At 53.6% G+C, this 20,283-nt stretch overlaps 13 protein-coding genes across 13 annotated transcripts; 7 read left to right on the top strand and 6 right to left on the bottom strand.

Moving 5' to 3' along the window:
- Positions 1–659: 659 nt before the first annotated feature.
- CLAFUR5_00650 (Dehydrodolichyl diphosphate synthase complex subunit NUS1) lies at positions 660–1,707 on the top strand (the record flags this gene model as incomplete). Its single annotated transcript, XM_047899798.1, has 2 exons — positions 660–1,149; positions 1,202–1,707. 2 exons carry the CDS (start codon positions 660–662, stop codon positions 1,705–1,707), a joined length of 996 nt encoding a protein of 331 aa, XP_047755405.1.
- A 221-nt stretch (positions 1,708–1,928) lies between these two features.
- CLAFUR5_00649 (uncharacterized protein) lies at positions 1,929–3,012 on the bottom strand (the record flags this gene model as incomplete). The annotated part of the gene is made up of 2 exons (XM_047899797.1): positions 1,929–2,432; positions 2,569–3,012. The coding sequence occupies 2 exons, from the start codon at positions 3,010–3,012 to the stop codon at positions 1,929–1,931; spliced, it is 948 nt and encodes a 315-aa protein (XP_047756590.1).
- A 737-nt stretch (positions 3,013–3,749) lies between these two features.
- CLAFUR5_00648 (uncharacterized protein) lies at positions 3,750–4,697 on the top strand (the record flags this gene model as incomplete). The annotated part of the gene is made up of 1 exon (XM_047899796.1): positions 3,750–4,697. The coding sequence occupies one exon, from the start codon at positions 3,750–3,752 to the stop codon at positions 4,695–4,697; it is 948 nt and encodes a 315-aa protein (XP_047756589.1).
- Positions 4,698–5,689: 992 nt separating this feature from the next.
- CLAFUR5_00647 (uncharacterized protein) lies at positions 5,690–6,354 on the top strand (the record flags this gene model as incomplete). Its single annotated transcript, XM_047899795.1, has 2 exons — positions 5,690–6,068; positions 6,122–6,354. The coding sequence occupies 2 exons, from the start codon at positions 5,690–5,692 to the stop codon at positions 6,352–6,354; spliced, it is 612 nt and encodes a 203-aa protein (XP_047756588.1).
- A 604-nt stretch (positions 6,355–6,958) lies between these two features.
- CLAFUR5_00646 (Acyl-protein thioesterase 1) lies at positions 6,959–7,802 on the bottom strand (the record flags this gene model as incomplete). The annotated part of the gene is made up of 3 exons (XM_047899794.1): positions 6,959–7,510; positions 7,593–7,659; positions 7,708–7,802. The coding sequence occupies 3 exons, from the start codon at positions 7,800–7,802 to the stop codon at positions 6,959–6,961; spliced, it is 714 nt and encodes a 237-aa protein (XP_047757218.1).
- A 285-nt stretch (positions 7,803–8,087) lies between these two features.
- On the top strand, positions 8,088–9,240 carry CLAFUR5_00645 (Extradiol ring-cleavage dioxygenase; the record flags this gene model as incomplete). Its single annotated transcript, XM_047899793.1, has 2 exons — positions 8,088–8,538; positions 8,654–9,240. 2 exons carry the CDS (start codon positions 8,088–8,090, stop codon positions 9,238–9,240), a joined length of 1,038 nt encoding a protein of 345 aa, XP_047756586.1.
- A 469-nt stretch (positions 9,241–9,709) lies between these two features.
- CLAFUR5_00644 (putative mitochondrial pyruvate carrier 2) lies at positions 9,710–10,313 on the bottom strand (the record flags this gene model as incomplete). The annotated part of the gene is made up of 2 exons (XM_047899792.1): positions 9,710–10,033; positions 10,113–10,313. The coding sequence occupies 2 exons, from the start codon at positions 10,311–10,313 to the stop codon at positions 9,710–9,712; spliced, it is 525 nt and encodes a 174-aa protein (XP_047756585.1).
- Positions 10,314–10,803: 490 nt separating this feature from the next.
- CLAFUR5_00643 (NADH-ubiquinone oxidoreductase) lies at positions 10,804–11,217 on the top strand (the record flags this gene model as incomplete). The annotated part of the gene is made up of 3 exons (XM_047899791.1): positions 10,804–10,889; positions 10,966–11,105; positions 11,162–11,217. The coding sequence occupies 3 exons, from the start codon at positions 10,804–10,806 to the stop codon at positions 11,215–11,217; spliced, it is 282 nt and encodes a 93-aa protein (XP_047756584.1).
- An 851-nt stretch (positions 11,218–12,068) lies between these two features.
- Positions 12,069–13,481, bottom strand: CLAFUR5_00642 (uncharacterized protein; the record flags this gene model as incomplete). The annotated part of the gene is made up of 1 exon (XM_047899790.1): positions 12,069–13,481. The coding sequence occupies one exon, from the start codon at positions 13,479–13,481 to the stop codon at positions 12,069–12,071; it is 1,413 nt and encodes a 470-aa protein (XP_047756583.1).
- Positions 13,482–13,877: 396 nt separating this feature from the next.
- Positions 13,878–14,411, bottom strand: CLAFUR5_00641 (uncharacterized protein; the record flags this gene model as incomplete). Its single annotated transcript, XM_047899789.1, has 3 exons — positions 13,878–13,907; positions 13,961–14,184; positions 14,234–14,411. The coding sequence occupies 3 exons, from the start codon at positions 14,409–14,411 to the stop codon at positions 13,878–13,880; spliced, it is 432 nt and encodes a 143-aa protein (XP_047757093.1).
- A 1,375-nt stretch (positions 14,412–15,786) lies between these two features.
- CLAFUR5_00640 (uncharacterized protein) lies at positions 15,787–17,091 on the top strand (the record flags this gene model as incomplete). The annotated part of the gene is made up of 6 exons (XM_047899788.1): positions 15,787–15,826; positions 15,883–16,071; positions 16,126–16,338; positions 16,389–16,422; positions 16,470–16,584; positions 17,044–17,091. The coding sequence occupies 6 exons, from the start codon at positions 15,787–15,789 to the stop codon at positions 17,089–17,091; spliced, it is 639 nt and encodes a 212-aa protein (XP_047756581.1).
- Positions 17,092–17,823: 732 nt separating this feature from the next.
- Positions 17,824–18,334, top strand: CLAFUR5_00639 (uncharacterized protein; the record flags this gene model as incomplete). Its single annotated transcript, XM_047899787.1, has 2 exons — positions 17,824–18,133; positions 18,189–18,334. 2 exons carry the CDS (start codon positions 17,824–17,826, stop codon positions 18,332–18,334), a joined length of 456 nt encoding a protein of 151 aa, XP_047755350.1.
- Positions 18,335–19,054: 720 nt separating this feature from the next.
- On the bottom strand, positions 19,055–20,161 carry CLAFUR5_00638 (Ribosome-interacting GTPase 1; the record flags this gene model as incomplete). Its single annotated transcript, XM_047899786.1, has 1 exon — positions 19,055–20,161. One exon carries the CDS (start codon positions 20,159–20,161, stop codon positions 19,055–19,057), a length of 1,107 nt encoding a protein of 368 aa, XP_047755351.1.
- Between the last annotated feature and the right edge of the window lie 122 nt (positions 20,162–20,283).

Here is a 20,283-nt window from a genome sequence, read left to right as displayed (position 1 = left end):
TATCGAAGACATCCATCGTGCAAGCTCAACGATGTGCTCTGTCAGGCCACATTGCGACGTCCATGTCAGTCAGCATGTTCAAGCCGCGTCGCTTCAGGCTGGTGGGCAAGTATGTTACGCGTAAGGCAGACTCGGGCACTTGTTATGGTTGTTCGAGCATCAAGGTACACAATGGAGGAGGCGAATGGAACCAACTTTAGACACTCATTGCCAATGAACAAACTCCTGTGGGCGGGTCCTGCCCAAAGGAGGACAAACATAGCGTATTCCCTCGTTTCCTTGTGTTGTACGTGCTTCTCATATTCTGCGCCACTCTATACGAGCTGAATGATGCTGGCCCGATGGCAAGGATGGCTGTGATGGCGGATAAATGATGAAGCCTGCCGATGATCTACACTGCAGGCACACGTTTTGTCGCGGTGGCTTTGCAGGAGCTGACGTCTTGCTGCTTGGAAGCCGCGCAGCAACTACATGTACAATCTAACCCAACAGTCTGCAAGTAACGTCCTCGTATAGACGATGGCCTTTACAAGACATCCACATTGACGAGAAGCACCGCATCACGACCTGAAACACAACGGCACCACGAAACATCCAACAGCGACATCCTGTACAACGCAAACCCTCACCAAACCCGAACGAGCCGCAGCAAACAAACAATGCCAGGCTTACGGCAAGCGCAGGCATTCCGCGAAAATGCACCCATCAGCGAGCGCGAGAGAATCCTCAAACCGTACCTCCCACGCGAATCTAACATGTCGAAACGGCCGTCCGCCTCCGCCAGCTGCAGCACCAACAGTGGCCCACGCTTCCACCACCGCCAGCGTGTGCGACCTGCCATGCGACACATTGTGCACAGCCTGCTGTTCAATCTGATCCACATCGTCTTCAGTGTCTCCGTTAGGTGCAGGCAGATCTACCATGCCTTGCTGGATCGCGCGTTCGCCGTGCTGTACTATCACCATCGGACGCCGGGGTTGATCAAGCGGGATGTCGCCGGACTGAGCAGGGTGCCGAAGCATTTGAGCGTGATACTGGAGGTGAAGGATGGGAAGGACGGGCTGGAGGGCGTCATGGGAGACGCGTGTGAGTTGGCGGCATGGAGTGCGAGCGCTGGGGTTGGCCTTTTGAGCGTGTATGAAAGGAGCGGTAAGACGGTGATATCAGTTGTGGTGAGGACGATATGCTAATCGGACGTCAGCTATCCTGAAGTCCAGCCTACCACACCTACATCGACGCATCACGAGGACATTGACGAGCTACTACGGCAACAACAACACCAGCAAACCCACCATATCCCTGCGCTCGCCAAACCAACCTTCCTATAGCCCTCCGGACTCGCCAGAGCTCACAAACGACTCCCAATCCCCGCACCATCTTACTATCCTCCTCCTCGACGCAACAGATGGCCGTCAGACCCTTGTCGATCTCACCAAGACCCTGGCCGAAATGTCACAACACGGCAAGCTTTCGCCATCCGACATCAGCCAGGAGTTGATCGACGCTGAGATCACCGAAAGTGTAATGGGCGAGCCAGATATGCTTATCTGCTTTGGTGAGAGGGTCGTTTTGGAAGGATATCCTCCATGGCAGATTCGTCTGACTGAGATCTTCTATGCACAAGACAACGGAGGCGGTGTGGGCTATCAGGTCTTTCTGAGGGCACTGTATCGGTATGCAAAGGCCGAGTTCAGGTTCGGGAGGTAGGAGCGCATAACTGAATTGTTCTCTGTTCTGTATTTAGAGATACCCTAAACAAGCTATAGATATAAACAAGATGCGCCCTCATCTGAGTAACTGCCTGGAAGTCTGCCAGCGTACAACCAAGCCACGAGTCACGTACATGCATAAGGGCAGATAATGAGCAAATAGGAATTCCAAATTTTGTGTTAGACAGTAGTGTACATGAGGAGGAAGAGCCCAACATGTTACAGGACGAAGCTTCCAAGGGCAAGTAATACCACTACGCCGACAGCGCTATGGAGCGCACTTGCACCACTCTCGTACGAAGTAGAAGTGGCTCCACTACTGGGCGAACCACCGCTGTTCCTATTCGACGTGCCGTTTTCACCTGCTGTGGATGTGATGTTGCATGAGACCACCCAGTCATTGAGACTCATATGCTTAATGAGCGTAGAGAAGCCTGCGGCATCTTTGTTCGCGCAAACCTTGTCGACGTCCTTGCTGGAGGGTATTGAGTTCTCTTCCTTGGTATATTCAATCCCGAAAACTGGCTTATCCGCGTCAATGAAAGCACGGAACTGATCACACTCGTTGTTCTCCTGGCACTGCTCGTTGACTTGAAAGTCGACGGCATCCAGAACTCTGTCAACAATCGATCCGGCGTTCTTCAGACCTATGGCGAGATCGCGGTTATGTGCCTCTGTAGATAGGAAGTGAATATAGTCCGCAGCATCGTCTTCCGTGAGGCCCTACAAAGGAAAGCGTGTCAGCCATACTCGAGAAGCAGGTGGCAGTGCCTAAGACTGCGGCGCAAATCGCGGAGTCAAGCGTCTCGTGCAACGCGTGTCTCGCACATTGGCTGCCTGGTATTCTTCAGAGACGTACCAGGCCGTTGTCATTATCGTAAGCATCGACGTTGTCAGGATCAACAGCGTCACAACCCTTCTGCCTGGCCAGATCCATGCGCTTGCCCATGATGCGTCGGACATTGTCGGACTTTGTGTTGACCCACCACTCTCCTTTCCAGCCCTTGAGAGGTGAGCCGATGTCAGTATCTTTGTTGAACTCGTTGGCGTCAGGTCGCCAGTCTTCGTATGAGCCGGCTGAGAAGTAGCAGATGGTCTTGTGGCCGGACGACTTGAGATCGGACCAGATGGACTCATTGTTGCTGTAAAGGTCACCATCTATTGCCTTGACCCCGGCTGGATATGGGGGTTTGAGGTCTTCCGATAGGACTATTTGCCATGGTGTTCCTGCTTCGGGCTTCCAATGTTCGGCCACAATGGGAGTGGTGCTGATGGCCAACGAGAATAATACTCGCAGCTGCATGGTGGGAGATGAAATGGCTGTCGGATTTGTGGCGATATGCTGCTGGTCACGATGATGCTGAGGCGAGCTATGTAGTCTTCTGTGTTTCTATACTGGTCATTTGTTTTGGCTTCGACCATCTCGTACGGTGCTCTACCTTCAGCGCGATCGGAGACTCGTGACTTTCCATGGCTTCAAGAAGGATTGTTAGTCTGGCAGCCATAGTATGAGACTCGGAGGCTGAGTCTAGATGGTGGTGGCTTCACCCCGAAACCAACGACGACTAACGTCGGCCTCGGTGCCGTGGGTGCTTCCGTTCGGGAGCACGTGACTGGCACAGCACAGCCATGTGAAGCGGGCCGCTAGAATGAAATTGAAAACGCCTCTGGGTTCTTCGCTGGGGAAGGCAACTTGGAAGTGTCTGACAAGTCATTCCAGCAGGCAACATCAGGCTATACTATGGCCATCTGGGCGGAAGAGATGGCCCGCTGACTCATTCGTGGAAGGCGCACGATTGATAGGCTTTCTGTACGAGCTGCGGCTGACTGGTCCATGAAACCTTGCAGTTTGACAGAGGCCGCAGCAGTGGTATGGAGGAACTGCGCCTCCTACTAGCTGTCGTCCGCCATCTGCGGTGTCACACATTCGTCCGACTCGATGCAGATCCTAGTATGTTTGCAAGAATTACGCATTCAGCATATCTTGTGACGACCAGCTGGCTGCAAGCCTCCCGGCAACCAACTTAAGCATACGCTGACATGAAATTAGCACTCTCCGACGAGTATGAGCCTTACCTGCACGCGATAGTGGCTGAAAGCATCCCGAGTTTCTTCTCATCGCTCGAGGAAGCGCAAGTGCATCTTGATGGCTTAGAATCTGCCGTTTTCGACCTCTTCTATGAGCTTGATCGGTGTTACGGCCGGCCGCAAGTAGATCTTACCTGGGACACATCAGTAATGAGTCGTGAAGAGCTATTTTGCCTCTCCAGTGCAACTTCGCGCTTCCTGCCGTCAGAGCTCCATCCAGAGCTGACCGAGCGCATGGAAGTCGCGAAGAGCGAGCTGGCAGCTTGGTGTAGGGCGCTTGCAATGCTAGCTTATCGAAGCGAAAATGCAGCTTCCCGGCTGATGTTAAAGATCAAGTACCTCGACCTCTGGATCGAAGCTTGTAGATGGAAGGACGAGACCGAAGTGATGGGGGATCGTTTCGACAAGGAATACGAGCATTTACTCGAACTTTCGGAACAGTATGTTGGTCTTCATCTCGATATCGACGTGCAAGCCGGTGCGACCGAAACGACAAGACCAGGCTTCTGCGTTGGCACAGCGCTCGTAGGAAATCTTGCCGGCATCGCCTGGTACTGTCGCAATCCCAGAATCCGCAGGCGGTGTATAACATTGATTCGCAAGATTAACTTGCGAGGCGTCGCCGACAGTGAATACCTCGCTGCCGTGTCAGAAAAGGTGATGGAACTGGAAGAGGCTCGAGGGAGGCTGGCTTCTGGTAAAGGTCCAGACGACGAGCTTGTGTCAAGCGATATACCCGAAGAGGCCCGTATGATCGAGGATGATATGTGCCCGCATCAAGGTCGCGAAGAATTCTGGAAGGCGGACGAGGGACGCATAGTATATGTGACCTCCGCGGGTCGTGCAGGCTCTCAGCTATGTCTCCATCAAGCAATCTTTGCTGTGCACCGGAAGCCATGATGTTCAATCCCTGATACCAATACAATTTAGCTCCTCAGCCGGGCTTCAGCAGCACGGCATCAAGCAACAACTTATGGAGCTGCTGTTGTGCAAGCGGCCACGTCTTTTGTCGGCTAATTACCAAACAACCTCGTTCCGACGTTCTTTCCGCCTCAGGGATGTGCAACAAGCTGAACCGTGCTCCCTCGTTGGTTTGTTCTGGGCATTGGTTAGTGGTTCCGCAGTGAGTATAGCGAATGCAGTGGTTCGCCAGTCTGCAGCGGTGAACTTCCTGGGTCAGGTTGAAGCACAGCATCATTGTTATGATTCCCGTTGCTCCGACAAAGTCAGAGAGGCGTCGACAGTGTGGGCGAATCCTTGGTCAAGAGATTTCCGACGTGGCACAGAGACTGTGAAGGCGTTGCTGCGTAACCGCGTGTTGTGTCGTGGCAGGAGCTCGGATCATGGTCGAGCGAAGTCTAGACAAGGGGATGCAGGAGGTGACGTTGCATATATAGTGGCATTCCCCAGCCGCTGCCCACCTCGCCTATGCAGCCTTGTGGACGCGGGTTGATTCAGCATGATGACAGTAGGACTTGCCTCTCTGAGACCGTGAGCAGGTCGCAGCACAGATCAGTGTAGGCATTGTCGGACCTTGAATGAGCAGAGGTGAAGTCGTGATATGGAAGCCTAGGTTCAGATAGAGGCGGCCGGCACATCCCAGCGAAAAATGCCGCGTTGATTGGCTGGGGGTGTGCATCTTCTCTGCAAGGGACCGCATCGGGATCATGGATATGTCCCCTACCGTGTGCCGTAATCCCTGTAGCTTGTGATACTTAGCGAGCCGCTAATCAAAATCCAAGCCCAGCCTTTCCTTCACGTCTTCAACTTTTCTCCTTCTAAAGCCCGCAGTCGCTACACGTTTGTCTTTCGCAGAATCACCATTCCGACAGCTCAAGCAACAGCTCAATACATCCTTCATTACAACTTTTAATCTAGCCTCGACCGACAACATGCGCTCCGCAATCTTCCACGTCCTCGCCATCGCCGGCACCGTCTACGCCGCCGATGCTCCTGCAGCATATGGCGAGGCCTCCACTGCTGAGGAGTACCCAGGTGCCGTCACTCAGATTGACGATGGCCAGATTCAAGCTCCGACTGGTTCATACGACCTGCCATCCCCCACCACGTCCGCCGTGGTAGAGACAAGCGCAGTCGAAACAACATCGGCCGTCGAAGCTCCACCCGCATACTCCAGCGTCGAGATCTCGTCCTCCACGGAAGCTGCTCCAGTTTCTTCCGCCTCGGCCTCGAGCGTTCCAGTGCCCGTCGTGGCAGTCACATCTGCACCAGCTGTCACTACCAGTGTTTCCGTTGTGACCACCGCACCAGGTGAGTACATACTTCCCTGATATACTCGCGCAACATCACTAACATTCTTCCAGTAGTCGCCAACTCGACCGCTCCATACCCAACCGGCTCCGGCAACACCACGACACTCGCAACATCCGCATCGACCATCACCACGACCGAGTCCAAGTCCGCCAGCTCGACCGAGGCTGATGCCGTTGGTGGCTCGACCTCTCCAGCTGCTGCCACGCAGACCGGCGCCGCTACTGCCATCCAGTTCTCCGCTGGCTTTGCCGCCATTGCTGGTCTCTTCGCTTTCCTTGCTTAAGCATACATTTGGCTTTCGCCACGCCTATCGGGTACGTTTGCAGGGTGCACCTAACGCTTCGTGAGATACAGCGGTGCATGTATCACGATGACGTGACGGACACGCGCTTCTCAACGACTCTGATAGCCATATACTAACATGGGTCTAGAATGGAGTAAATCGGTGATACAGTACATTGGTTGGGTGGCGCACGGGTAGGATTGCTACTTGCTTGATGGGCTGGTAATGCAAACGCTTCGTACGATAGATACACCGCGGTGCATAGTGTTTCCATAGACATGAACGACGACACATAATGAACAGACGATGCTTGTGCCCTTCTCGACCACTTCCCAAGTCTGTTGAGGAGTCAGATGCTGATGGGTGGTACCCGTTGGCACGGTAAGAGTCTCTCTGGTTGCTCGAGGTACTTGGCGTGAAATTTTTTTCAATCATTCCTTGGTTCTAGGTGGAGAGGATCCGCGGCTGTCGTTCGTGGTCGAAAACTCCTCCAGGCCGCAACAAACATTGCCCACAGTAGCCATAAGCCGATGAGACCGAGCACGAATTTGACTTCACCCCCGTCATAAGGCTCTTTTCTGAAACCATCTTTGATCCAGTCTAGTCATAGACTTCCGCTGTCCTTCTCGCCAAGGTCGGGTATTTGTTGCTGCAGGTACTCCCTCAGGTCCTCTATCTCTTGCGGACCGGCGCTGTGTGGCAGGTTCTTGTATGTCCTGAAGTCAACATCCCAGCCCCACTCCTTAAGCTTGTCAGCTGTCGCCTTGCCCCAAGAATATCTTACGACAGGATCGGCGTCGCCGTGACCCATGAAGACAGGCGTCTTCTGGTTGGGAGAGTCTGCTGGAACCAGGTCTCGTACCTTCCCTTGCAACAGGAGGTAGCAGGAGAGACCGAAGATGCCACCAAGCTTCGTTGGGGACGTGATGCCGGCCATTAAGCTCATTGCGCCGCCTTGACTGAAGCCTCCTAGCACAATTCGTTCTGTGGGAATGCCACTCTTGATCTCATCCTCGATCAAAGTGTGGAAGACTTTCTGAGAGCGAAGGATGCCGGCTTCGTCTTCACTGCGGTCGACGAGATCGCCAAAGTCTGCGATGTCATACCATCCTGGCATCTTCATGCCCATGTTGACTGTGATTGGTATGTTCGGCGCCTGGAAGTTAAAGTTAGCATTAGCAATGCCGTAACAAGCATTTCAGACGATATAGACGTGTCCAGATCGGGGGCCTACGGACATTTGGAAATACAAATTTGGTTTCTGGGAAGTGTGACTTCCTGCGGAACTCCTCTGCGAGAAAGTGCCTAGCATCGTGAGCATTGTGGCCCGCCGCGAAGAAAGATATCTCTTACCATCCTGCGCCGCTATCACCAAGACCATGTGCCACTATGACAGTGGAGGTGTGTCTTTTGATTGCTGGCACGACGATTGCTGCGGCGCCTGACATGGTTGCTGAGGCTCGGGCTCAAGAAAGTGTTGCTTACATGTGCATGCAACGCAGTGACGTTCAAGGTCAAGTCCGAAACATGGAGTCTAAAACGCGCGGGCCACATTTCTCTCGGATCTGTTCCGCTGTGCCGCATGGCGATCGGCTTCACGGTTGACAAAGCAACATCGTTCAACACCAACTTCGTATATGATGTTCTAGGAGATTCCGCAGGACCGGTCAGTCAGTACATGTAAGTAGATCGGGTTCAAGTGATATACACTGCTTATCCTCCTCTCCTTGCCCATGCCTTCGGCCCTCACGTGGATCAGAATCCTCCTTCTAGGGACTCTTCTTGCGGCAGTACCAGCTGCCGTAATATCGACCACGGCTTCTCCCAGCACCATCTACAGAGTAGCATTGTCTCGAATCAGCTCGCTTGTTAAGACACCTTCAAGGCCCGTTGCAGTACAGCAAAGCACCATCAGCCTCCCACAGAAGCATACGAACGCCACGATGGGTCGAACCCCAGTCTATTTTTTGAGCCATGGCGGCCCCAACATCATGGAAGATGTAAATCACCCAGCCTACTCCAAACTCCAGGAAATCGGCAAGGAGATCACCACCAAAGTCAAGCCTAAAGCCGTCGTAGTCTTCTCCGCCCATTGGCAAGGTGATTTCAACACCATCGAAGTCAACACAGCAGAGAGCATGGGACTAATTTACGACTTCTACGGCTTCCCAGCTCACTACTACGGTAAGTCCGGGTACAGAAGCCTTAATGAGACACCTGAGACACACACACAGGACGCTCATGGCTTCTCTCCCCTTCATTTGAGACATATGGGCTGATCTACCTTACCTTTAAAAAGAGTTCAAGTATGCCAACGTTGGAAATCCTGAGCTGGCCGAGAAGATTCTAGGCAAGCTCCAAGACGCCGCGATAAAAGCAGAGGGCGTACGCAGAGGACTCGACCACGGCGTTTGGGCTAGCTTCATGTGTGCTTTCAGTCCGGAGAAGAATCCGCTGAATGTGCCCATTGTGCAGGTCAGTCTGTTCGATACCGAGGATCCCGATAAGCACTATGCGCTCGGGAAGGCGGTGTCTTCGTTGCGGGACGAGGGTGTGCAGATCATTGTGTCAGGCATGGCGGTGCATAATCTCAGGGACTTGTTTCGATCCTTTGGACAACCTGGCCCGTTGGATTATACAGTCAGCTTTGACGAGGCTTTAAGGGATGCTGTGGAGCAGCCGCCTGAGAACAGGCAGAAGGCTATGTCGGAGTTGTTGAAGAGGAAGGACGCGAGAAAGGCTCATCCAAGCTTCGAGCATCTGCTGCCAATTCACATTGGTGCTGGTGCAGCGCACGAAGAGAAAGGCGAGAGGCTGTGGACTATGCCGGAGGGAAGTATGAGCTGGGCGCAGTATCGTTTTGGCGATGTGGCCGCTGCGACTTGAGCCTTCTTGTAGCATCCTCAAGCTTGTCTCCCATCAGGTTCCTCTCGCTGTAAAGTCAGTAGTCTTACTGCCGCCTTTCGCTGGCCATAACAAACTGCGGAGCATCTGATCCGCACAGGCTGCATAGAGTCTTGACACGTCGGATGGCTATTTCGTTAGCCCAGTTCTGGTGGCATACTAGGATTGCGGCCAATGTGCGCTGCTTTCGACGCAACGAGGCATGGCTGTAACGAAATAAGCTTCCGACGTGTGGCAAGACGCTATACACATTCGATTTCAGGTGACGCATCGCACTCCAGCGACAACGCCTATACGTGTCTGTACATCGCAGGAGTGTGAGATACTGTCACGGCTCTAGACGCCGCAAGTGAGACTCCTCCATCTTCCTTGATGAATCTGGTCGTTATCCATGCGATCCCTTCAAGGCCACATGTGGCTTGTCCAGCCCGTATCTCCCGGTATCCCACACCTACAACTTCTTCTCAACAGCCTTCTCCGCCTGTCCAGCAGCCTTCTCCAAGTGCTTTCCCTCAGCCTTTGCATCCTCCTTGAGCACCTCACCAACACCCTCGTTCTTCAAGCTCGACTGGTAGCTCAGCACTCTCGAGACTTGCGTCGCACCAACACAGAACAGCAAGAAATTGACGGAAGCCAAGAACAAGTTTCGAGGCTTGATCACAAAGCACCATCGGGTCCAGATCAGGCCAGTCGCCATGAGAGCGGCGTTTTGTGAGAGGGAGAGGTCCTTGGCGGGTCGTGCAAAGTCTGCGGCTCCGGCGAGGACAAGGCCCCACTGTAGGGCAGAAGTATGTCAGTGGTTGTTCTTGGAGTTTAGCTGAGCCAATGGCCGCATATGGGTGGGTTGAGCTTACTTTCATGATAGGTGCCCAGAAGTGAACGGTCTTTGGGCCGACCTTGGAGTTCCAGAACTTGCTGAAGCCGGATTCATTGCTGGCGGTGGCGTCTGCTGCGGTGGACTGCACTCTTCTTTGAGCGAAGCGGTTGATGTTCTGGCGGGAGACGGGCTGGCGGAAGGTGGTCTGGGCGGCGCGGAGGCCGAAGCGCGAGGCCATGATGTGCTAGAGGACGAGTGCAGCTGGTGGTGGACAGGCCTGTCGGTGTGGTATGGGGTGGTATGCTGTGTGAGGTGGTGGTTGAACAAGCAATGCTGCTGCTGCTGCTATCGTCGCAAGTGAGGGAGGGAGCTTGAGGTTCAAAGCGGAGACACGCCAAGAGCCCGTCCAGCAACATTAACCGCTCTTCAAGATACGCTTATTCAATTATCGATACGATACACGGGGAGGACGACAAGTTGTACTTACGATCAGAGCCCGGACCACCAAGCTTTGTTAGTGCTGAGAAATACGCGTACCAAATTTGTCCTCCTTATAAACACAACCATCCGACAGCAGCGATCAAGTGCCTTCTCCGGCGGACTATATCTCACGCCGTCCAGTGGGGATGTTGCTGACTACATAGTACGACCATCGCAGACTCGCTACACTTCACCTCCATACACGCCTCTCCCCATCTCCTGTCAGCACTTGGAGCGTCCGGATCGAGATGTCAGGCAAATACGCCTTCACCAAGGCGCTCAAGGAGCTGCGCTTCCACCACTGCCAGACTAGCGAACACTCGAATGCGCTCCGGTATGTCGCCCATTGTTACTACGACAGCCATTGGGATGCGACAGAAGGTCACGACTGACATCGCATGCTGCTATAGATCCTTCTTGACACGCGCATATCCCACAATGAAGAAGAACAACCCACACACGCCCATCATGCTCCGAGAGGCATTGGGCATCGAGCCACGAGTGTTCGCGCGATATGAGTTTGGACGAGAAAAAATGGTGGAATTGAAAGGTGGGCTGGACTTCGACGGCAGAGGGTTGACAGCTCGGAGTGCTAACGTGATACAGGACTGGACGACAAGGGCATCGAGGATAAGATCACGTCTCTGGTGAGCGAGCAATAGCGTGGGCGTGACGATCGAGGGATGAGGACTTGGAGAAGCTATGATATGAGCTCCATGTACATATTGTACAATATGGAAGACAGCCGCCCGCCGAAGGCTAAGCTAAGTGATACCCATCCAGGCTTCACGCTGCATCAATCTCCAAAACATGGCGACACAGTGGCAAGTCTCGAGTCTGGCAGGTTTCGCCCCCCTCGCTTCAGGCAGAACATGATCGAGGACACCAGCACACATCTCAGATCATGTCTGTACGCCATGGGCCGCATGGCCACCTTGATATGCCAGGAGAGACACTTCGGCTGTGGGAACCTCGAACAGTCGTACAAAGATCGTCGAAGCGACCTATGTGCATGCTATATAACAGCCGTCCCTTCGCACTACATTACGTTCAAAGCATCTACCCACATCTCACGAATATCCCGTTGAGCAGGACGTTTCCACCGAATCTGTCACTGAGCAAGCCTACACTCAAGCACGAGTATATCGCCTCACGGCACTACGCAACGCGAACTTCCAGCTCACTTTCTCCTGGGGCGCCTCTATCCCACGCTCGCTATGGCCGCCAACTCCATGCAAATCGGTATGGACAACACAAGCCCTTCACGCAAAACCGAAGACGCTAACCTCTTTAGACAACAACATCAGCTGGAATGATGAAGAGTTGCTTTACATAATCGCCGAAGTGAACCTCCGCAAGGTTCGCCGAGGACAGCCCATGTACACGCAGCTTGTTACCATCATGCGCAGACTGCTCCGACTCGCTACCACCGCCGACCCGGCCGTGAAGTCGCAAACGATCATTGAACTTGGTGATCGGCTGAAGGAGGTGCTTGGGAGGTTTGCTCGGGCCGTCAAGAGGGCGGGTGAATCGAGGAAGGCGAGACGGATGTCCCGAGTGAGTCCATGACGGACGGCTTCTCGCCAAGCGAGGGTATGACGGCAGAGTTGCTGAACGTTGTATCGACGTCAAGCGAGAGTTCGATCACTGGGACGGCCACCGAGTCGTCCCCCTTCTCCAGTCCAAACGCAGCCTCAGATTCTCGCTGGATGTGTGTTGGAATGTTTCCTTCCCCTTTGTGGTCCCTCAGGTCCACTCCAAGCTCTGGACTCTTCCCCTGACGGTCAGCTGAGGACGTCTTTGCGCCTGTGTCCCCGTTGTTGAGGTTCACAGAGGAACCAGACCGACAACGTGCATGCTTACGGTGCAGCCTACGGTTCTCCTCGCGCAGACTGACGTTGCGAGATTGCGCTTGGCCTAGCTTCTTCTCAAGCTGCGCTTCGTGATCCAGGCTGTGTCGCTGAAAGTCATGCTTCTGAAGATAGTGTGCAATTCGGAGATCTTCAAGTATGCTCTCTAAGCCTTGGACAGCATGTTTCGATGCATGTAGCTCTTGCTGGCATACTCTCAAGCCATTGGAGAGGTCGCGATTTGCCCTCAAAGCATTGTGTAAGTCTGCTCCAGATCTGGCATTCTCTCCTCGACATTGGGCCAAGTCTTGCTGAGCTACCTCTAGATCTACCCTTAGAATCTCCAGCTGTGCAGTCGCCTCGTCTTGGTCGGTTCGGGAGGTGCATAGACTGGCTTTGAGTGTTGCGATTTCTTCATCTTTGTGTGCGATGATTGTATGCGCGATCTCGAGCTTATTCTGAGGCGGGTACCAAGCTGTGCTTAGAATGGCCACGAGGAGAAGCGCCGGTGTCGTCCACCAAGGAAGTGCGATGTCTTGGCTCAGCAGTCTTGGTATGATGGAAGCCAATGCCACTGTTTGTGTGTATGATGCGTAAGCCACACGGGCATAGTCGTAGAGACGTAGTATAGCACGAGGAGACCTCCGACGGCAGATGGTCTCGATTCTGGTGGAGAGTGCGTCGGCGGCCTTGGCTATAAGCACAAGACAACAAGCGCTGAGGAGACAAAGTAGCAGAAAGAAGCAGAGCGCGAACCAGTCTGGCAGAGGTGCCGCGAAGCGAGAGCCAACTGCATGATAGTCGTGTGGTACCACGCACATGCTCCAGGTGACCCCTGTCCCATTGAGCGGATAACAGAAACCATTGTCCACTCTGGTTGTCGAAGCGCTGGGCGCAGCAGCAAGTGGAATCGAGGGCGATGGCATCACAAGAGTGCTCGAGTCCGTGATGATTGCGCGTGTGTCTGTGGCTACCTGATAATCTGCGAATGCTCCATAGCCGATGGTGATGATGAGGGTTGCCAGTCCGGCGGCGCTCCCGAAGAGATGGTGCGCGTGATGGCCTGGCGCTGCCATGATGGTGCTATGCAAATGTTGGTATTGTTGAATTGCGCCAGTAAGGTGTGTTTCGAAAGGAAGCAAACAAGGCGCTTTGAGAAAGGAAGATGTAGGCGCGGCAGCTTCGGCACATAACGCACAGACGCATGGTGGCTGAACGTTCACATGCAATTGCAAGAAGCGAATCGTGGATTCACCAAGTGCTGTGTGCAACGCTGTTTTGAGTATTGCCCCTTCACTAGCATTGTATGATTGGTTTCGCTCGGAGCGCGAGATCTACCAGATACTGCGTGTCATTGCAAGCACATTGTCAGCTTGTATGAGCACGTCATGCGAGAGTCGGGTCCGTCCTACGTCGATGTAACAGCCTTAGGCGATTGAGTGCTTCTGGCGTCGGGAAAGGCCACCATAAGTCTACTTAGCACGAGACATGGCTGCTGTATCCTGCGAGGAGAGTTAGTCGATGACATTGCCGCTGATGGTAAGATGCTACCGACAAGGTATACTTGGTAGAAGTCCATCTTGAGATCTCCCTCTGCATTCGTGAAGTGCGCTCGTGCTGCCCATTCGACATTCGCTGATTTGCCATCCTTGAGCTCGTAATCGACTGTACCATACAGCATGATATCATCAGAGCCTGATCCAAAAGGATACAACTGCTGCGGAACATGCGATCTCTTGGCAACCTTCTCCCACATGCCGTATCGCATCTGGATAATTGCTGAAGTGAATCAGTTTATGCTTGACCGAATGATGGCACGCTTGCTTACCATCTCGTCCCTCTACAGCATTGGATGCCATGATAAGTTTTGCATTCTCTGTGAACATGTCTGCATACTTCTCGTGATCATCAGGCGTGTCGGAGATGGCGTAGAAGCGTTCAAAGAAGGCTTTGATCTCAGGTTTCACTTCTCCTGCTTGCGGTGCGGAGGCTGAGTGTTGGCTCATGATGTCGGAGTGAGTGCTTTTCTCAGTCTGCCAGTGGGGAATGTGTGCCTCCTGAACCGTAGACTACATGTACGGGTATGTTTTCGATGGTTCCTGAAGAAGAGCAGCGACGTCCCTCTCTAAGCTCGGCTGGTGCGGCGGCACTGCACTTCCTCAGGCTCGGACCGAGCACCTTCCACCAGGTAGTTCTATAGTGTACCATTCCTCGACCGGCACGACACCACCAATACACGTATTCCAGAACGCAATGAGACAGCACACTACCATGATGCCATAACAAGTTTCGCCTCTGAGATGAACTGGGATAGATGCCAATACTCAGACGAATGCCAAGCTGCCAACAGGGACCTTGGGCCAGCAGGGCACACAGCACCAACAGGGGTAGAAGCTATGCAGCTGAGCGACATTGAACATCGCTGCCGCCGATAGCCCACAAATGGACTATGCTGTGGTATTGACTCGAGCTTAACGTGTCAAGGCAGGTACTGTGAAAGAGGGCGGTGCCACATTGCACATTCCAAGGCTACATCTGCTGTCCCATAAGCTCGCATACGCTTGTCCGTCAATGTACAACAGTACTGCATGTCCACCGTTGGTATCTCAAAATCCTGGACCTATCTCGCGACAGCATGAATCCTTGGTGTAATAGCACGATTCTATATAGAGCCCTGGCTGTATGACAGCTCTCGACTCAATGCCATCAATGCCTTGCCCGGCCGCATTCTTACAGACTTGTTCATTGCTTGGTGAGTCAAGTACGTGCTTGTCCTCAACGATCTGCACAGGGGTGCAATGCACGCAGCTAACTTGTGATGTTGTGTTCTGCGTACCATTAGCGGGGTCGACATCAAGCGAGTGAGGAGTGAGCTGACAGTTGGCTCGTAGCAAAGATGAGCATTACCGCGGGTGTTGCTTCAAACACAGGCCATATGGTTGCACGAGTCGATCGGTATGACAGTGCCAGCAACCAGCATAGATGCTCTCGAAGCCAATAGACAGTTAATGCCTGTACAAGGAGCTGCTGGTACAGCTCCACCGCCAAGGCTAAGGACTGGAAGACCTTGGCTCTAGCCTGTCAAGTGTATTGCCATAAGCCAGGCGAATGAGGTTCGAACTTCAAAGCCGCTTTGGACTAGATAGCCACGCGATGCGCATATGCAATTGCAAGGTTCTCCGCGTGCTTGGGCGGGAATAGTGCTAGGAGGCAGATCAGGGCATATTTGGAGCAGACTAGCCCAAGTCGAGATGTATTGATATACTACTCACTGCCCACGATCTCGCTCACTGTGGTATTGATGCTCCGAGTCTTTTAGTCTCTGCGCGTATACCTATTCTTTCTATCCCATCCACCGTGAAGCGATCATCGACCGGCACGATGGCGGAGAAATCGCCAACACTCCAGAAAGGCAGTCCGGGTAAGCTCTAGGGGTATAAGAAACCAAAGAGCGCATAGGCTGACGTCGCTTGCCAGATAACTCGCCAGATACCGAGAAAGTAGAGATGAGCCATATCGAGGAGGTCCATACCAACGAGCGTGTCCCCGACCATGCGAACTATCACGAAAAGAACGGCTCGCCAGCCTACGGCAATGAGGCGGATCATGACCACCCAAAGCCAATGAGCTTCGCCAGGATGATGTCGCTGATAGCGATGGCCTTTCGTAAGTGATGACCCACAATGGGCGGCGAGACTCTTCCTGATAGAATTCGACCAGTGTGGAATGGCAGCCAGATTCCAGTATACCTCTTTGGTGCCGTACCACCTTACATCTATGGCGACATTGGCGGGACCGATCGCTGGGTCTGGTTCGTTCTCGCAAATCTGCTCTCGCTCGCTGCAGTATGCCCGTTCGTGGGCAGTATCAGTGACCTGATCGGGAGGAGATATGTCGCGCTAATTGGCGCCAGTCTCCTGGTGATAGGCATGAGTGAGTTTCGCTTTATCTCGACCATGATCCCACGGAAGATGCTAACGTAGTCCAATTCATCTGCTCGACCGTCCACGATATGAAGTGAGTACTGAACGAATTGCAGTGCCCAATACTGATCTGACTCACAGCTACTTCATCTGCGGCATGGTGTTCGCCGGCGCCGGAGCTGGCATCAACGAGCTTACAGCACTCGCGGCCACATCAGAGCTCACTCCCACGGCCAAGCGCGGAAAGTACGTGGCGGTACTTATCTTCACCATCTTGCCATTCTTACCGTCGGTGCTGTACGGCCAATTGATCGCGTATTACACTTCTTGGAGATGGCTTGGTCTTATTTGCGCGATTTGGGGTAAGTGATGAAGGGCGAAAGGCATTGTCTGCCCCAGACATGCGATCGCTCAATTGCCCCCTCCCAACGGAAGTTGCAGCAGCTCAGACACTGCCATTTGCTTCCCGAGAGTATTGCTGACACCCTTCTGCTTGACAGCTTTTTTTGGACTGGTGATGATCGCGGTCTTCTATTTCCCGCCTCCAAGAGTCAACAGCGAAGGCATGTCAGCGAAAGAGGTCCTTACAGAGATCGACTACATTGGTGGTATCCTCAGCGTTGGCGGGATGATCTTGTTCTTGGCCGGCATGCAATGGGGTACGTGCATACAAGATCTTCAAGGACATGTGCTGTGCTAACGAAGTGACTGCCAGGTGGATACCAGTATCCCTGGGGCAGCGCTCACGTCCGGGTTCCGCTGATCCTTGGAGCAGTGAGTAAATTCGAAGGCAGAAGGCATCGCGGCATCCCCAGCTCAGTGGCAGTTGCTGAGACATTGCCACTTTAAGGTTTCGGAGCATGGCTAACACCTTTCTGTTGAGGTGATGATAGCGGCTTTCATCCTCTGGGAGGCTTACGGCGCGCCTCACCCAATGTTCCCTCGACGGCTCAGACAGGATCCCAGGATATTGAGCCTGACACTGGTCATCACCTTCATTAGCGGTGCAAACTTCTTCTCAATCCTCATGTTTTGGCCAACGCAAGCGTTCAACGTGTACGGACACGATCCGGTCGGTGTTGGAATTCGAGGTCTGCCGGTCAGTTTTGGGATTCTTGGAGGTGCGGTCGTTGTGCTTTGGCTTCTCTCCGTCTTCCGCGGCCATAACAAGGAACGTAAGTCAAGGAAGGGTGCTGGGCATCTTCGCAACATTTCAGAGAACTCGCTGACCTGGTACACTCGTCGTTTAGTGATGATGGCCTCATCGGTCTTAATGACAGCAGGTTGTGGTTCGCTTGCAGTGGCGACTGCAGACAACCTGCATGTCCTCTGGGGTTTATTGGTACTTGCCGGGATCGGAATTGGTGGTAAGTAATTTGAAGCGTACCAGCAACCTTCGCCAGTCCAGACCGTTCGCTGACCTGTTACCTTTCACTTCAAGGCATCGTCGTGCCTGCTTCAATAATCAGTAAGTACCGACCATGCTCCTAGGGCTATGTTTCCTTCGCTGACCTTCTCTGGAGCAACCATCATCTGCCCAGACGATCTGATCGCCACAGTCGCCGCTCTGACACTGGCAATCCGTGTCATTGGTGGCAGTGTCGGCTATTCCGTTTACTACAATGTCTTCGTCAGCAAATTCGTACCGAAAGCCATGGCACACATCGGGGGCTACATGAATTCTATTGGAATCACCAACGAGACTGTCATCGGCGAAGCAATCCAGCTGACTGCGGATTCGTTGATCGAGCGTATAGCAGAGTTGCCTGGGGTAGCTGGCGTGCCTGGCGCTCACGAAGCCATTGGTGAGTCGAAGTGGCTGTTTGACTGACTGTTTGTCGATATTGACACTTCCCACAGTTCATGCTGGCCAAGTGGCATACGCCGAGGCGTACGTCTACGTTTACTACGTTAGTATCGCATTCGGCACCAATTCGATCGTAGCGGCTTGCTTCCTTGGTGACATAGGGAAGTATATGACCGACGATGTTGCCGTGGTTATGTGATGTAGGTAATCCTCAATGTCGCTGCAATGCTGTCCACGCTCGAACCAATGCTGACGTGTTTGACCTTCAGCTGTGGTGATGTGATGCGATGTGCTGTCCGTGTCGATACAGTGCACAGCGTCTTGATCTCCTTGATCTACACTGGATCTCGTCGTATTGAGTACAAGCTATCTGTGGTAAATACATCAGCGTTTTGGATTGTAACAGGATCAGCGAGACGATAGCCGCAAATCAGCTCTTCTGTTCGCAAGCCCTGCAAATCCCACTCTTCTTGGCATCGTCGCATTTCGGAGTCATCACATTCGTCGCCTTCCGGAACATAGCATCCTCGCTGAGGGACCGTACACAGAAGTAGCTGTTTAGCTCTCCCGTCATACAAGGCCATTTGCAATTGTTCTATAGCAGCACAGATGACGCGCCGCACGTGGAACTACCGCCGTGCCGTTACGGAGCTATTGATAGTGCTGCCCTGTGGTTGGCCTTGCTCACCTCGTGCCACGACGCGAGCCAGCCACCGACCACGCTCGAGGATCGCTGGACTACGCCAACCGTATGCCACGCAAGCACGCCCTCTGTGGTACGTTGCCAGTGGACGACGTGGAGCGCAAGCTCTGCAGCGTTGGGAAATGAGCTGGGAAGCGAGCGACTGTCCGGTCGGTCGGTCGCCACGCAGCGAAGTGCTGCCACGAGAGGAATCAAGCCCCGGCGCTGTGAGACCTTTCACTTCTTGATAATGGTCAGGATATCCTCATCTGCAAGCTCGTGCGAAAGCCCAACACGCTGAGGCTGATGCTTCACACTTCGGCCATAGACGATGGCAATCTTGAATTGGTCGACGATGGTCTTGTGAATGGCGTTACAGAAATCCTCGACAGTGCATGCGGTGCTCCTCAACACGACCGGCGCTGAGTAGTCGGGAAGCTTGCCTTTTGGCTTTGTGTAGACGCGGCGCAGATTCAGCTTCTCCCACATCTGCTCCATCAACTCGTCCACGTTCCAGCCATGTTCCGACGAGATGGGGCAAGCGTTCGGAATACGGTATAGCAGATCCAGCTCCTCAATACTGATGGCGTCGATCTTGTTCAGAGCATAGATGACCGGAATGTACGCCCGACTCTTGGCTTCAATGACATCGATCAGGTCGTCGACCGTTGCGTCGCATCGAATCGCAATGTCGCAGTTGGCCATGCGGTACTCGTTCATGACCGCCTTCACTTCGTCGTTGTCGATGTGTGTGAGGGCAACCGTAGAGGTGATGGAGATGCCGCCTTTGTCCTTCTTCGTGATCTTGATGTTCGGAGGCTGCTTGTTGACCCGAATGCCGAATCCTTCAAGCTCTGTCTCGATAACCCGCTTGTCTGTGAGCGGCTTGTTCACGTCCAGCACGATGAAGATAAGATGGCATGTCTTGGCGACTGCAATGACCTGCCTACCTCGACCCTTACCGTCCTTGGCTCCTTGAATGATACCAGGCAGATCCAGCATTTGGATCTTGGCCCCGTTGTATATGACCTGTCCAGGCACCGTCGTCAGCGTCGTGAACTCGTACGCCGCCGCCTCGGAGTGCTGGCCCGTGAGTCTCGACATCAACGTCGATTTGCCGACCGACGGAAAGCCTATGAAGCCCACCGAGGCCACACCGGTACGTGCGACATCGAAGCCCACGCCCGCGCCTCCGCCGCCGCCGCTGGACGGTGTGAGCAGCTCTTTCTTCAGCTTGGCCAACTTCGCCTTGAGCTGGCCCAGATGGAACGAAGTGGCCTTGTTCTTCTGCGTCTTGGCCATCTCCTCCTCAATCGACTTGATCTTGTCCACCGTGGTCGCCATGCTGGGCTAGGGCGGGCGCAAAGTTCGCGGAAACGGGTGCTGTGCGACTGCAGAGGGCTCCAGAGGCAATAGCGAGGCCGTCGCTGATGAGATGACGTCCAGAGGGTGGTGGTATTTGTTCG

The sequence above is a fragment of the Fulvia fulva genome, chromosome 1, assembly GCF_020509005.1.
Source record: "Fulvia fulva chromosome 1, complete sequence".
Classification (NCBI taxonomy): Eukaryota; Fungi; Ascomycota; class Dothideomycetes; order Mycosphaerellales; family Mycosphaerellaceae; genus Fulvia; species Fulvia fulva.
The sequence above is the reverse complement of the archived record's forward strand: the minus strand, read 5'-3'. Positions and strand labels throughout refer to the sequence as shown.